This window comes from Cuculus canorus, chromosome 3, assembly GCF_017976375.1.
Source record: "Cuculus canorus isolate bCucCan1 chromosome 3, bCucCan1.pri, whole genome shotgun sequence".
NCBI classification, from domain to species: Eukaryota; Metazoa; Chordata; class Aves; order Cuculiformes; family Cuculidae; genus Cuculus; species Cuculus canorus.
In genome coordinates, this window is record NC_071403.1 from 52,832,927 (window position 1) to 52,850,639 (window position 17,713).

A 17,713-nucleotide genomic window follows, 5' to 3' on the forward strand; every position below is an offset into this window, starting at 1 on the left:
AACAAAATACTTTTTGGAATTATCACTACGCTAATTTCATTGAGTTCTTGCAAAATTTTCTACAAAGTACACCTAACATGCATGTGAAAACACCCACAACTAGATTTCAACTGACAAAATAGACATCTACAACACAGTGAGTCTTCTCAAGAGATACTTTTCTTATCCCAACAAGGATAGAAAAATTATTGTTCTTGATGAGTTTTAGCTAAGTCAGATAAAACATGGTTTATAAAAAGAAACTACATCACCCACTCATATATTGACACCGTAAGTTTTCATATTTTAAAAATCAAATTCAGAGTAAAACAATGAAAACTATTGTTTTTCTAATTCTTCTGATGACCACAACCTCTTAAGATGCTTGTTTCTTCAAGACTGAATATTTACTAACTTATGTTTTTTCAACTCTAGCACTGATTAATCAGTCTGAATCTAATCCTGCATCAACTGCAAGAGGCATAAAATTAAATATGCATTTATTGCGTTGCATCTAGTTGAATATTTGAAGAGTATGTGCATAAATTCCAGAAGCACTGGAATAGACAAATGTAAAAATAACTTGCCAGGCAATACAGGCATTGTAGACAGTGGACAATTCATTCAGGAAAGAGAACTGGGGGTAAAGAGTTTAACTGCATTAGCACATATTAATCTTAAAGTCAAGGAAGAATCTACGGCTTGTTAGTAGATTAGTTTCAGATGTAGGGACAGTGCGATGACCCATATACACACCACTGCATTAGGATAGAAAGATGAGGCTCTTGAGCCACTATGCCAAAAGGACAGGACTTAGTGGCAACAGTACTTTAACCATCTGGATTACAACACTGAAAAGCAATGGTATAAATGCAGACTAGAATATGTTCAAAATAACCGCTGTTTTAGAAAGTGGAGGATAAATACAGAAGCGCATCCTTTAGCCTTTGTTACAGCTATTTAGGGGAGGAAGAGGGATAGGTTAAAGATCTAAAGACAGAAAAGTAATCTGAAAGAATGAGTTCATGAAAGAGTAGGTTTCAAGAAGCCATGGGAAGAACAGAGAAAATGATAAGGATAATGAACTCATGAGAAAGGCATTTCAGCCGTCTCCTAGAGCCAGTAGATATGGTCACATAAGTGACAAAAATATACAAGCAAGCTGACAGTCTCTGAAGAACACTAGGCAAAAGCTATCCTGCTAGGAGAAAAGACAGAAGTAAAATACAAAAACAAAAAAGAAAATTGCCCAAGGAAGTTGTTTTACAAATCTGAAAACCTAGAAGAATTTTACACAGAACAAAATGAGGCATCGAAGTGCAGACATCCACACATGTGCAAAGCCAACCAAAACCAGTCAAAGGCTAACACTAAACGTTAAGTGATATAGGAAAATACGGAAACAATTTCAGCATCCTCCTTTCTCCAGACCTCATAAAAAAAAAATATTTTCTAAGTTTTGGAAGGAAAATAATAGTAGATTTAGAATTAATCAGATACCATTTAAGTAAAAATGTGGTCCAGTTTGCAAAGTATGATAAAATTCACCCTAAAATGAAGTTCTCTCATAGCCATTAGTAAACATAATAAGGAAGAACAGACACTGATTGAAAAGAGAAATCAATTTTTTTCTGCACTTTCTTGCCAACAATGCCACACTTAGATCTCTAGCTCTGGGCACAAGAGTTTTAAAAAGAGGAGGAAAACTTCCAGTCCAGAGGAGATTAACTGAACCCGTTCCAGACTTAGAGATCATAACCTAAAAACGGAAAAGAAACTGAACTTTGTAAAAAAAATTATCTGAAAAAAAATGAAGATTAAAGTTACAATCATGGCTTTCAACAGCATTAAAGAGGGCAAGCAAAGAGATAGGAAGCACTTGTTTTCCCTGTTTCTTGTGGAGAAGACAAGAAAAAGTTAATATGGAAGCACAGAAGATTAAGTAACAGGAAGTTTGTCTAACTGACTGTAAAATACTAAAACTTTCTGTGATTTTTCTGACAACTTATTTATTGGAGACTCATGAATAGACAAGAAGTTAAGTTGTCAGAGATCTGGACGTTTGCCATAGTAATGGATTAAAGGATCTCCAAGGGTTCCTTCTAACTTTACATTTCTCTGAGCAGAGTAAGCTGTATAACTGCAAGTTGTACATCAGAGTGATCCAGCTCAGATTCAGGATATCCTGTACCATGGACTCTTACTGACAGCAGCAGCAGCTGACAAATACATAGCTCTGCAGCTGCCAGTGGGATCCTGGCCTGTTTTCTGCTGGGGTTGTGATAGCAATTTTTCTGCAAGATAGAGAGAGCAAGCTGCTGCAGGCAGAAGGCAGCTTTCACATTCAGGCTGCACCTACTGTAGATGGGGTCCTACAGCTGACCCCATCATCTTTAGAGAACATGGCATAGGAGTTGGATCTAATTGACAAGCTGGCAGAGTACCAAAAAAACCCCAAACTAATAAATCTACTCATTTGAACACTGTTTTAGTTAGGCAATATAATGACTTGTAGTACTACAAGTACTACATTTGTGTAGTACTACAGACTTCCCAACTTAACTGATTCCTATATAAAAAGGTACTACACTTTTTCAAGAAAAATTAAATTGAGATTGGTTATCTGTCCAAAAAGCTGTATATTATTTTTATTTAGAGAGAGTGGTCACAGGACAACATTTTAAAACTGTCCAACAATTTGTTGAGTAGATGTCAACATACCCTGTTATTATTAAGGTATTTTTCAATTTTAAATGTATCAGATGGTTCCAAACAGTCAGCGATTTTCCTTACACTACCTGCTTATTCATGCTTTTGTTATCACAGCACTACTGATAAAGTGAGTTACAGATGCCTAAAAATTATGACGAAAGTGTGATAAGCCATGTACAAGATTGGCAGGCTTACCTTACGATGACAGCAATGACATTTTGTTCCTTAAAACCCCCTCAAAATATCGGAATAAAAATTTTAGTTCTACACTTCAGATAAAGACAATATAAAGTTATAATAGTTTACATATTTTAGGACTCTAACGTACTCCCATTCTGTAAAACAGTTTTAGTAGAAATAAAACCAACTATGTAAACTTACCTAATTCAGGCTTTAACTCAGTTGGCAAACTTAGCTTCCTGGACATCTTTGCTGAAAAGTGAAGTATATCCTTTTTTTAAAAAGAATAAACATGATTCTGATGGCCTTCATTTGCCTCTTCCCAATATTTAATATATCATTGTTACATTAACTGCAGTACTTAACAGGATTTGTACTAAAGCACAGCCTTACTTCCACAAGGAAGGGATGCAAAGTAAAACATGGAAGATACCAAAATCCCCAAGTATAGCATTTTATGACTTTTGCCAAGCTTCATTTCTCCTCAGGCTTCAGGCAGAATCGAGCCTTGGCTATTGCAAGAATGTGCACTGAAGTTTACACAAATTTAACATCCCATTCCCTCCTCGCCTGCCCTACATCCTGATCAAACCAGAGATATTTAAAATAAAGAAAACATATTTAAAATAAAGAAAACTTTTAATTATGCTAAAATGTTAATGCACATTTGTACAAAGCCAGTAATCCGAGTTGCAATCTACAAACTTCGCAAAATGAAGACACTGCTGAGAATTATGAAATCAGCAGCTTACAAACCCTTGCAACACTGTCAAACAGAAGACAGTATAATTTTGATAGTATTGCTGAAGTAAAAAAAGAAAACACTGGAACCCATCCCAGATTTGGAAGACTTTCTTCATAGGAATGGAAATCTTGTGGTCCATTCATAATGCCATACAATACTAGCAAATGCTGCTATAGTAGAAGTCACTAGTAAATTAGTAGCCACACATCCCTCTTCCATCTTTCTTTCAACAAGTACTGGAGAGGGAATAATCTTGATATAGCCTAATTACTAGGCCAGGGCTCAACTCTGAATTTATTTCCCAGTCACATGCTTGGATTTTGATATATCACTTAACTCTTGACTATCTTGTAAGGGTAATAGTTCTCTGTCTAAAGGAGATGTTAAGAATAGCCTCATAATTTTAAGAGTATGTTGTAATGGATACCAGTCATAAAGCAGCATAAATCTAGCTGCTTCTCCGAGCTAAAAGTGGAGTTAACTCATCCTAATTATAATTTAAACAGAAATAATTCTGTTTCCTACGTATCCTGAAAAACAGCATATGATTTAAAGTTACTTCTGCTTCTTCAAAAAGTGAAATTCTTCATTGCATCATCAACTATGCTTATCAATATTGCAAATGCTAGTTATCTGAATAGCTGAACAGTTTTATTCCTGTCATACATTATAAAAATTAGAGAATAAGACTCCAGATATAATATTCTAATTTCCTTCATGTGTCAATGTTACAAAGTATGCCTATTCAAATTAAAATGAAATTACTTACTCTCAGACTGAAATCCTAGTCACTAACTTATCTTAGCGCAGGCTGAAACTGAAAAGGGCAGTTCAGTTATGTATTTTCCACCCCCATCATTGGCATTGCATTGGCACTAGCTTCTGCCTAGCTTAATGGCGAGGCCAAAACTTATCTCTATGAAGTTTCTGCTAAGGGATGTTTGCAACAAGATCAACTCCCTTTTCACATCAGACTCAACTATATAAGCAGAAAACCATGGTACAAAACAACACTAGTGACCGCGAGCCCATCTTTTTGCTGTCAGCTTGAATTTAAGTTAGTTTGAATAGGGATTATGAAACCTCATCTGGAACTGTGAATTAAAGATAATTGTTGCTCACAGTAAGACTTGTTCTCTGTCTTAGACATGTAAATCATAAAAGCCGAGACACTGAACAACACCTCAAGTATGCATGCAGAAGACAATTTGAGTTATTTTTGGATTTTCATAGCTTTTACCATGTGTGAATACTAGCAACCGTTAATCAACTTAGTCACTTTGAAGGCCAGAGCAGTCACTTTTCGCTTTTCAAACAGAAATGTTTAACAATTTCATCAGCTTGGAGAAAACTGACAAATAAAATGATACTAACAGGTAATATAGTAGGTAATAACAAGTACAGGTAAGTGTGTTGGATTCTAAGAGTCAATCCATAGGTTTAGCTTTTTGTTCATTAGTGAAAGGCCAGCTGTTTGAACTAGGCTGATAAAGTGAAACAAATTCGTCAAGACATTTTCTACAGTGAACTATGCCTCATTAATAGGACAAGAAGACATTAACTGTGAAAAAGGATCGCTAGAAATAATGAATTAATGTGCTAAGTGAAAAAAATACACTTCAAAACAATGTGTCAAAAACATCAATACTTCAAATGTAAATAGGAAACAAGAACCTATTTAAATAGCAGTAGCGCCATCTTGTGTTTAAAGAAAAAAGTGTCTAAAGAAGCAATAAGATAAGACTATTTTGCCAGTCAAGCCATTTTTAACAAACATTACTTAATATAACCACCCTCTCCCCACACACTCACACTTATATTCATATATGGCTTTTGGTTTACAATATTCTTGGGACATTCAGGTGAAAACAAGCAACATGCTAGACAACTTCTATAACACAAGACGTACACAGTAGAGAAACGGAAAAGATGGGATTGAGAAGTACAGAGTGCTCAGTGTCAGACTTCTTACTCCGGCTGTACAACAGGACAAAGGTGATGGTGACCACTCCTGCTGGGCATGGCTGACCCCAAGTAGTAGCTCTCTCACCAGCGTTTAATACCTCTTGGTGGTGGTGATTGCTGCAGTACTTACAGCCAAGAACACCCTTCTGCAGCTGGTGTGAGAGGAGACAGACTGTGAAGCTCCTCCTGGCACACTTGCTCAAGGCAACAAAGACTTTCTTTGCCTGTGTTTTAATCTTCATTTAATACTCCTCTAAATTAGAAAACCTTGAGTCATAAGCAGGCACAGGCACATACTTGCTGATGCTAATATATACAATTTAAAAAAGCATCATATAAAATAAATGTACGGCATCAGAGAACTGTCCAAAAAGAACATCCAGGATTCTTGGAGATTTCTCATAGGTCAGGCTTGAGGGGGTAAGGTTACTTTGGTATATCATGTTATATTTCAATATAGCAGGTTCAATCAATTCAACAAAGAAAATCTGAAGGCTGAAACATGACTGAACTAGCAATAGGAAGCTGTACCTTAAAAGTAATAGTTATATTTTATTTGCAGTGCTTCATTCTGAGCTGGTACCTTACAATGCACAGCAAATCAGTTCGTAAGCTATAAAGTGATTTCACATACATTACCAATTTAGAGAACAGTCTAAACTTTAAAAAAATTCTAAATATTTTAAAGGGCACAAGTGTCTTTGTATTTTGACAGATGAGAACATCCTACATAAAGCCTATTTCATTTAACATTTATTGAGAAATAACTAAGCAGCTTAGAATTTCTTAGACATAGCAAAGTTCCAAAATTATTCTATATTTGACAACTAGACAGAAGTGAAAGATTTACATCACCAATTTCAAGATGATTAAAGAATTAAATATTGTACTGCTGACAGCACAATAGGAAGACAGATTATCTGTGCTGAAATGTCTAAACTTGATAAGTATAGGAAAACCATTTTACAAGAGAAGGTAAAAGATGCTGCTGATATCACCAAAATTAGATCCAAGTGTTAAAAACACATTGGAAGAAACAGTCTTATGCTGGCATTAGGGCAAGTGAGAACTATTAGCATCTTAAGATTTGATTCTGTGAAAACAATATTAATAGTCAATGAATTTAGCACTGTTTGAAAAATACAAGTGTACATTTAGAAAGTAACAAACGTGCAAAACCTTAGGTCAACAGTGACAGTGGGGATTACAGAAGTTTGAATTAAACCTACTGTGTTTAGATTTGCTTACTAATATTGTTTGCAATTGTTTCTGAAGTTATAAACTGCAGAAAATAAATAAAACCATTGTTTCCTCAAAATTAATTGACACACAGCCTACTGGAAGGGTTATGAAGATCTACAATGTTATTCACGTATCTTTTTCTAATAGCAAAGCTTCTTCCGGAAACGGGCATTACAATACCTCTTACTTCTGACCTGATTCATCACTACATATTTAATCACATATATCACTTCATGCCAAATAATTAACTGATTGAAGTATGAGTAAATCAGCTTAAGACTTTGCTCCCATTTAAGCTAGATCACAACACCTTTCTATAAAAATTACATGGCCTTGAAAATTAAATACTTCCTACCAATTCTTCTTCCTGTAAATTCATCTACATTTGGTACCCTTCTCTGTACTACTTCACACCAACTTACTTTCAAATATCTGTGGTACCTAAGAGAAATGGCTGATTTAATAATTTCCACAGTATTTCCTATAACTTCTAGAAATGGTTAAACCAAGTATCTCCATATACCCAAGGTAGTTGCAACTATTCCAAAGCTCACTTCTGATGCAAATAAAAGGGAAATATGACTTAAAAGCAATATATTCACAACAGGTTTTTAACTTGAGTTACTATCCATTTCTTAGCACAGAGCATTCACAACTGAGTATTTTGAAAAAGAACAGAAGACCAACTGATCTTCACTGTATATGTGGCAAAGCTGAAGTGCTGGTACATGAAGCATTTACATTTTGTTTTACTTATACTATCATTGCAGTCTTAGATGGTCTTTGATTCCTTTAATGAAGCAGGAATCCTGGTCTGATACTGTCACTAATGATAGAAATCTGTAGAAATGAAGATGTATCTAAGTTTCAATGAAGTGATTAAATTGACAATGGCTTTGTAGCTCCAAACGCGTGTTTACTATGTTACCATCTTGCAGCCCTATAACTGAAATTAAATTACTTCTCACTTTGCAACCGGTATTCCTTTGCTCTCTCTTCCCATGTGACAAAAGCCACAGGAGTGGTTAACATTGATTAACAACAATTGAAATTATCAATTTAAATAATTCTTCTGTTTCGCAAACCATTTGACAGATTATATTTCACACATTGACAAGGAATGGAAATGACTTGAACTGACTGCAGTGTATGTCAATGCAAAGAGCTACAACCATTCTCTGTAGATCGAATTCATCCATGTGAACACAATTGATGGTAAACAATTTGTCTCATACAACATGGTGAAAATGACAGTCAGGGACACTCACATTTTACAACACTCATTGTCCATTCACATTTAGTTGTGCAAGTTAGCTTGAAACAATGAAACGCAAAAACATGCAATCATTAACACTGAAGAAGAGGTGTTTTACTTACACAGAAGAGTTTAAAAAGTAAGTTTAAAAAGAGTCATGCAGAATAAACATGCCAGATGAGGTATAGAAAACATGGCAGTGAAGGTACACATTCACTGCATGGCATCAAACCACTCAAATCTCTTAATCGAACACAGATAAAATAATTGTTTCCTTCAATTCCCAATAAATTGCAAATTACACAAATCACAGAATGGGCTGACTGGAAGATGCTTGTGAATTACAAGAGGCATTGATATAGCATGCACAAGATTAAGTGTTTTTCTCACTAGAAGAATTGAACCTAAGTTTCTAGTTAGGCTGAATTTCCTCTATGAGGACACATTAATCAATTCTCATGTACATGACACTCAATTTTTTTAATTACAGCAGAATTGACATAATGTATTATTGGCAGTCATTTCCTTGCTTAAATTATATTTAGACTTCCACTGTCTCAGAGCTCATCTTCCTTAACATTTGTGTTAACACTGTCAAGCAGGGCTCAATACAGCCCTGAGCAAAGGGCATATTCTTGCTGTTTCTAATTCTGGTCTTCAGATTCCAAAGACAAGTTCATCATTCATCTAACTGAATTTTAAATGTTTCTTCTTCTCAATTAGTGAATTGCAATGAAGGGGATTAATGGTTTTGGATAAAAGTCAAATTGCCAAACAGCAAATCAATGGGGGACTACAGGAAAAGACATCTCTTCCTAGTCTTAACATAGGGTTCAACCCAACCTATGAAATAGTAGTACAGCAAACAGTTTTATTATGTAGCTTCAACCTTTTGATCTGACTGAAGAGATAAAATGAAATCCTTCCACAATGATACACTAACGTACTAAACAAAAACAAAATAAACCACTAACAGTGATTCTGAAAAGAAAATAATCATATCTCAGTTACAGAAGAGTCTTTTTCCCAAAATTAAATCATACAGCCTCTTCCCTTAATTTATTTAATACGACAGTTGTCAGAAGCAGAGGTTATTTCCATTCCAATCATAAAAGGGTTCAATCTACCTGCATACAACATATTCCAAGGTAATTTTTTCGCCAGATTGTTTAAACACAAGTCTGGAGCTGGTAGGGTATTGTGTCACTGTTGGATGCAGAGAAGTAAATACAATTCTGGAACAGTAATGGGCTCTAGGGATCTATGACCACGTTCTCTTCCGGATGATTAAATGAAAACATGACACTACCTCTAGCTTGACCACAATCATATGGAAAGCTGGCGATATGGCTACAAATGCAACACAAAAAGGAATTAGATCAGCTACACATTCTCAAAGAGAGTGTACCTTTGCAAAAGTAGTGGAATCATGTTGTGACTTGCATAGACTGAACTCTTAATATGGATTAGAATTTCACCCATCCAGAAAACAGAGAAGTGCATTTGTAAAACAAGATAATTTAAACCATCAATATTTTTGATTTTTTCTTAAAAAAAAAGTTATTGTGCCCAGTGTATTTATTATAGAAGCAGCCCACAGATTTACCAATTAGCGCAGAGAATGAAAAATTAATAACTTAATGCCTTGAATTTAAATTTTGTCTTTTTTTTTTTCTTGCTGCTGGGTTAGTGTTGCATAGATTAAGGCACTGCATTAAGAATAGAGCAAAATTTTTCTGGTTCCTACCTATGTCATTGGCTACCATCTTGGAAAACTTTCTGCTTTTGGTCTTCACTGTAAATAATATTTTAATAAAAATGATCAATCTAAATGTATCAAAGTATTAGCTGAAAAAAAAGACTATAGAAAAGAAAAATACTGTACCCTTTTCTATAAAATTATTCATTTTCTGATCATCATCAGAATTGTTTGGTGAACCAGAACCTATGAGTGAAGACAGAATGAAATGGATATACAAACACATAACTGACACAAAACCAATGTATAATACAAGGTGTGAGTTTAAAGAAAATACAAAGATGTATTAAGATAGTCTATTATTTTGATGTGACATGAATTCTATCATATTGAGTTTAGCCACAAAAATTATAACGCAAGGTACAAAATGTTGCATAGCGCAGCAAGTTTTTTTGCTAGAAATATATCCCACATGGAATGATATGTTTCCAGACACACAGATTAACCTAAATTATGATTCACAGAACACTGTCATAACAATGAACTCAAGTTTTGAAAATCTGTTGGTTTTTTTTCCAATGCAGTAAGCCACAGTTCCTCAACTATCCTGCAGACAACTTGGAGTCAATGCTACCACAATTTTTCCAAAGTGTTAATACTGAAAAAAGTGGTGGCTAAAGATCACAAATTGAAGCTTATCACTGTAATGAAATTAAAACACTGTTCAACTAAAAAATGTCGAATTTCATTAGATTATATACTGTGGAAGTAAAAAAAAATAATGGAATGCAAACATTCTGACATTCATGGACACAAAAACTCGACAGCTTACAATGCTATACAAGGGTCAAACACCCTTGGAGCCTAAGCTTATTACCATTTAACTTCTGTAGAAAAACTGGAGATAAAAGTTATAATTTTGTATGCATTTTCACAGTTTTTCATAGTTCCGTGTTACTAAAACTGTAGGATACTCTCCTAACTTGCATAGGTAGGTGGTCCCTTTCACAATCCTCTCGACTGTATAAAGACTGGAGGAAGTCTACTGGAAGTTAGCTTCCACTTCTCTTCACCTGGGCACGGAAAGGCAGAAGAGGTGGAAGATTTACTTAAGTAAATGCAGACTCCAGCCTAAGCATTGGCTAAACTGTTTTAGAGACCATACTACTGTCACATGCAATATCAAACTCAATTGCCAATCCCATCATCCAATCTTAAAGCTAGTAATAAGCAAACTTTTTGTGCTACTGTATTTTCCTCTTAACTAGAGAGCCTCTAGATTGGAAGAAGTTCATTTAAATCTGGCCTCTTTCCCACATCTAAACCTCACCAGCACTGTGCAGCCCATTTCAACAAAATGACATTATCTGTCTGAAAACAGAACACCATTTTGAAGCTTCTTTTCACTCTAGTGCTCTTGCCTAGAAAAGATGCAAAACTTAAACAAAACCTAGGGAACTGCAGCTCTTCTCTCTTCGCTAACACCCTCAAATGACTTTTATATCAGAGACGTTCCACCCCGACTACCTTTCTCAAAGGAAAACTGCAGAAACTTGCCATGAACCTTGCCCAAATCACTGAGAGCTGGCAGAAGAGGACAGAACCACAGGAAGAAAGGCACAGCCCAACCTTACTACTTCAAGATTCTATTCTACAGGGCAATGCAACAGTAGCTTTCCCCCTCCATCTTTTAGCTGTTCACTATTTTCAGTACTTTAGTACTTTATTTCTCTTCAGTATTGTGTGTGTCCCTAAGACATCATATACTGTTTTTTTTTTTCCCTCCACAGAACACTCAGTTCTCCAAACTTCTACATTTTAGTCTAATGTAAACTAGCTTCAAAATAGCCTTCTCATAGTCAACTAGAATTGAAGATTGATTTCTACCTCTGCAGGATTAAGAATTCCCCCATAATTCTACTTCCTTTCAGGACATCTGAATCCCTCTATTCTAAATTGCCTCCTTTATTATCCTCCTAAAGAAGTCAACAAATTGCATAAATTTTTAACTTACTTCAGCTAGCACAACTCAGACAGGAGGGAGGAAGGTAAACAGTGAGGGAGGGGGAGGCAAATCATTAAATTCAAGATTTTTCCATATAAACCTTATTTTTATCTGTAGGTTTGCTTTCATTGCACTGCTAGTGGAAACGGTGAATTGAGTTTTACTCTACTTTAACTGCAAATTATTAGGTTGGTGCCAAAATAATTGCTGGTTTTGTCATTGTAAATTACGATCCTCATTTTGGATTAAACTTCTATTTAACTGTGTTCATGTAGCATACCATTTTAACACGTAAAATTTGCTCTACTTATTTATGCTAATGGTTTTGGTTTCACTGTTTAATTTTTTATTTTTTTTTTTACATTACTACATGGTCAAATTAAAGATGGAAAAAAGCAAATTCAAGCAATTTTGCCATGCAAGTTCAAAATGGGATGTAAAGCAGTAGACACTGCTAGCAATATCAATCAAGCATTCGGCCAAGGGACTCCCAACAAGTGCCCAGCTCAACATCAGTTCAAAAAATTTCAGGAGGAGGGTCAAAGGCATCCTTCTGCAATAGATGACGACTAGTTGAGGGCCTTTATTGAAGCAGAGCCACACAAAAGAACGAGAGGTTGCAGAACTACTAAACGTTGACCATTCAACAGTTGTTCAAGATTTGCATCAAACTGGAAAATCAAAAGTGCTCAACAAATGGGTGCTAGACAAGGTAAACATATTAAAAAAAAAGTGTTATGAGGTTTGCTCTGTGCTTCTTTAGCGTAACAAAACCAAAATCCATTTCTTTATCACATTGTCACATGTGATGGAAAATGTATTCTAAGACAATGTATAGCATTCCACACAGTGGCTAGAGCAAGGTGAAGTACCAAAACACAAAGGTGATGGTCACTGAGAATCAGAAAGTGGACTCATCAGCTACAACTTCTTAAATCCTGTCAAAACCATCTCAGCAGGAAAGTGTTGCCACGAAATCAAGAAAATGCTCCAAGAACTGCAACGTTTACATCCAACACTGATCAACTGAAAAGGACCGGTTCTTCTCCATGACAACACCCAATCGCATGCCTTGCAAGTGACTCTCTGCAGAAGCTACATGAACTGGTCCACAAAACCCAACTTACTCACCAGACCTCTCTCCCACCTATTACCTCATTTTCAAGCATTTTCACAACTTCCTGTAAGAGAACGTATTCCACAACCAAACAGCAGCTCAAAACACTTTAGGAAAATTCATCAGTTGATAGGTAATTTCAGGACTCCAGGATTGTATGCTACTGGTATAGACAGACTTGCTTCTTTTTGGCAAAACTGCATAGATTCTAATGTCTCTTATTTTGATTAATAAATTTTATTCTAACCTGAGATATACCACTTTAAAGTTGATGCTTAAAAACATCAATTATTTTTGCACCAATCTTCTAATAAAAATTAAATAGTGCTTTAAGTTTTAGCAGTACCAGCTGGACAAGTTTTAGATTGACATGTGAGTGATGGTGAAGCAAGGTGCAAAAAATACAGCTTAAGGGTTACAACTCACTAGCTGTTCATTCTAGGCACTATATAGCAATCTACCAGTAACCAGACTTTGTCTGGACTTCCTAAGCAGGTCAAATTCAAATACGTCAGTAAGAATGATAATTCTTCTCAATCTTGACAGAGAACGTGACTTACTGCAACTGCAGCACTGTACAGGAAATTCTTTACAGACATAGGTCTTGATGTTTAAAAATTAAACAGTAAAGAGACACTTATTCTAAAGACCACAAAAAATACTTGCATTACAAAGCAATGCTGAGGTTAACAGCTTCAGCATGCCAACACTTAGCATTACGCACAGTTGTCCTGAAATCACATAGTCAGTTAAGATTTTTTAAATACAATTTCCAGCCAAATTTTGGTTTAATTATAAATAAATCTAATTTAATCTAAGAAATGATTAGCAAAAAAGAAAATAACATTGATTGATCTAGTTGAGACTTCTGCACAATTTAAAATGAACATCAGAAAAAAGAAGCTATCAGAAATCAAAATTGATGTTAAAACTTCTACTAGAACTACCAACAGGATACTTCGTTTTGTTATGCTTTCAACATGTCTTTGAAAGGTACAGGCCATAACAGAAAAAGAATCTATCTTCAGATTCCTATACTGAGTACCATTTTGCGCTTTATTCTAAAAAGTGCACATACTGCTTTAGGTACCTGAGTTAATCTGAAATTTTGCCCTTTAATCACATAAACTATCGCAGGAATTTGTGCATCTCTTTAATGTTTCAAAATTCAATTATACATTATGTTCCCTAAAGCATAAATACTTGATTATATTTCTCTTCATGCATATTATGACATATTCTTACCGCATCTCAAATCAGCCTTATTTTAAAAATGCAGTTGTGTAACACAGCAAAAATTATGACAGCTCAAACAGTTTGTGAGATGATAACAGGCTTTACACAATCACCTAACTAGTAAATGTTGACTTAAAGCATGCTATCTCCTGGGCAAATAAGATGCTGAAGATCAGAGAAAGATATGATTACCTGAAGTGGGTGATTTGCAGCGATCTTCTGGCACCACTGTACCCTCATTAATATCACAAAGACCTGCTGGAACACAAAACCAGTGTGTAAATAAATACAGCTGCTATTTTGCACTTTCTTCCACTGCAGTTAGGAACTTCAGTTCTTATTAGCTACAAACCAGCCAGTTGTGACAGAACTTGTTAAATTTTTTTTTTTTTTTTTTTTTTTTTAATATGTGGACATTACCCACATCACTGGAGAGATATTTACTTCTTCCTACTGTAGCTTACCTTATAAAATGCACTTAATTAAATTTCAAAGAAAACACCATATTTTCAACAAGACTACTTTATCAGAACAGTTGATTATTTATACGCTAGTGATAAGTGGAAATATAATTTGTTTTGAAAAAAAACCTCGTTTTCAAAATGTAACTGTAAAAGAAATTGAGATGAAAGATGATCTTTAAGATTACAACCACATGTGCAGTATGATGTGTAAAACTACAGTGCCTTTCTTTCAAATTATTTTCCCACTGTTACAGTGATACACTTTGTACATGCTGTTGCATTGCCAAGTTCATTTTCCAGCAAAACTCCTTATTGATGTCACTCGAGGAATTCAGGTTCTAGGGTGCTTACAAAAGCATTCTACTTTGAGTGGAGTAATTTTACTGAATTCTTACATTGTCAGATCTGCTTGTTTGAATAACTACAATATGTTATTACCTAAAGGCTCATTCCTTCCATTGCAGTGAAGGAAAAGCACAGGAGTCCACAATCAACTGCTGAAGATGTATGTTGCCTTATAAAGGTTCTAAATACTATTTCATAGTATTAACTAGAAATGTACAAAGAATTTTTTTATTTTCCTTTTTGACAAGAAATTGCTGTCGATAACGCCCATGATTAAGAGAAATGATTTTTATTTATATTTAAAACTAATAATGCACCTTTAGGCTTATATAATAAAGTTTTCCTTTAGAAACGTGATACTAATGCAAACAAGTATGAAATACTTAAGAATAACAGCTCATAAATATTCATTAAAATGAAAGATTTTTGCATGTCACAAATATTTCCACAGTCAAAAAGCTTCAGAGGTGTACTAGTAACGGCTAAGGCAACAAGGGCTTGCACATGCAGTCTGTCTACACACCTCTATGCTACACATTTCACTAGCACATCTGTATATGTCCCTTAACAGACTACAAATAAAAAGATCAGCACTACTCTTCTATCAAAGCTTCAAAATTTCCAAATACTAAGCCAGAACTTAATCTTTTAAAGGAAAAAAGGATTCTCCTAAAATATTGTATTAATGTGGAAGACACTGCAAGTATGCTGCATTCGCACAGTTTTATTCATGCAAAGTAGTCTTTAAGATTATTAAGAGCACATACAGCTTGAACCTCAAAACTCAATGACTAGGATTGACGTGAATTAGTAAAATGATGTACACTTGGTTAGTTAAGCCTACACTTAACAACAGTTCAGGAACTGATTTAAATTCTAAAAAGGTATGGTGAAATCTTAGGTAGACGCTGTAACTTTCTACTACACAGCAGAAAACCCCCCCAACCCTATTTATTTATCTATCAATAAATCAATGAGAACTAAAAGGTAATTGTGGTACGTATTCTCTAATAAAGCATGATTTGCCACTGAAAGCACCAAAGTTTTAAGCATGCATAGGAGTCTTAAACAGACAGCATTATGTAAGAAGATTTTCAAAAAACCTGATGCTGCTCTCCCAACAAACAACACAAGCTTGAGATAATTGCAGTTCTGGGAAGACAAACTTAAGCTTTTAGAAATAAAGTTGAGTTCCTAAATCCTGCTCCTTTGGGACCCAAACTGATCCAATCCAAACATACAGTTAGGGAACTTAATTTCCTTCAACCCATAAATGTTTCAAATCTTTAAGATTTGATAAACATATCCTAGAAGAGGATAAATAACCTTCCACGCTAGTTTTCCTGTGAAAATAACTGCATTGAGAGAAATACTCTTCAGCCAAGAATGAAGTCACACACTTGCACACTTGATTTCTTTGTAAGAAGTCTTGAGGTTATGATTTAATTAATATACATCTTAATAACACTGATCAACTGATTCAATAGAAAAATCAAAATCATTCTCTCATCATAAACCTATGCACTAATTAAAATTAGATAAGATTTATCCCACTAAAGAGTAAGTGTGCATTATGACAATCACTTAGGGCAGCTAAACCCTGGAAACAGCCATCACTACCATTAAAGAGAGAGAAGGAGAGACAGGAATACATAAAAAGTAATTTTACGTATGACTGTATTAGTAATTAAATTAAGCCGAGAATAACAAGAATGATCCGAGTTAAGTCTGAACTATGAGGGTCTGTCCAAGACCAATAAGCAGAAGAAACTGGTGTAACAATCATTATGGCTGTTCATCTTAAAACTCCAGGTTTCCTGATAGGAGCAGTGTGCACACTGACAGTAAGAAGCTCTCCTGGAAAAGTTCTCAGGTTTCAGGCACGCGCAAACTGCTATGGGTTACAAACCCAAAACTGTTCCAGAAGCTTCCTTTTCAGAACTGTAAAGACTACAACCTGCTAGAACACAAATATATGGAAAAGTGACTCAGAGTTTTTAGCTTATATATCAACTCTTGTGAAAAGAAATTTGAAAACCTCCAAAATGAATTAAATATAAAATAATGCCATTAAAGTAATAAAAATTATCATGCTGCATTAAAAATTCCCTAGAATTACACCTGAAATTAACTGATGTATAAAGTGAGATCCATGAGGCATTTTTCAGTTTTTCACATAAGCTTTAGGCAAATGTATTCTTGAAGAAACTACAACTGCACTGGAAACCAGCCTAATTAAGAAAAACAACTAGAATTAGCTTGATACAAAGATATAAAAGTTAGAATTAAAAACATTAACCTGAAAAGAGAGTAAAAATTTCTGAAACCCAACAATCAAACTTTCTGATTCAGTTCTGGACATGACTTCACCACAGTTGATGTTAATCTGGTTTTAGTTACTGTTTGTCTGGTTTAGCTGATATTTAAGTTAAAAAAACAAATAGTTCACATCCAGATCCAGTTCAAGGAGGAAGGAGATAGGGAAAACAACTAGAATAAGGAAGCCCAGAATAATTCTAGGCATATATTTTCTTCAGTTTTGATTCAACCCCAATTCTGAATCCCTTGTAGATCACGTTCAGAAAAGGCTTTCTGTTGTATAATAAAAATTTAAAAAGTCACATGCATGCAAGAACTGGTTCTATTTTGTTAGAATTTGAATATGCTTCTGGTAGAACTAAGAAATTCTAATGCAAAAAGTTGTATTGTATATATTGTACTAGTTGAATATAAAATTTTGTCACTCCCACCACTAGTGTGTTGCAAAAG

The 17,713-nt window shown here is 34.9% G+C and overlaps 1 protein-coding gene across 7 annotated transcripts in view; it reads right to left on the reverse strand.

The window, feature by feature from the left end:
• STXBP5 (syntaxin binding protein 5) overlaps positions 1–17,713 on the reverse strand; it is a 109,815-nt gene that overhangs the window by 15,278 nt on the left and 76,824 nt on the right. For 2 of the 7 annotated variants that reach the window (XM_054062001.1, XM_054062008.1), the window contains 4 exons: positions 14,328–14,393; positions 9,964–10,023; positions 9,826–9,873; positions 3,073–3,123 (listed from right to left, as the gene is read on the reverse strand). In XM_054062001.1, the coding sequence (XP_053917976.1) occupies positions 3,073–3,123; positions 9,826–9,873; positions 9,964–10,023; positions 14,328–14,393 (225 nt within the window). The remainder of the gene's footprint in view (positions 1–3,072; positions 3,124–9,825; positions 9,874–9,963; positions 10,024–14,327; positions 14,394–17,713) is intronic. The other 5 variants (XM_054062002.1, XM_054062004.1, XM_054062003.1 and 2 more) reach the window with 5 other exon arrangements.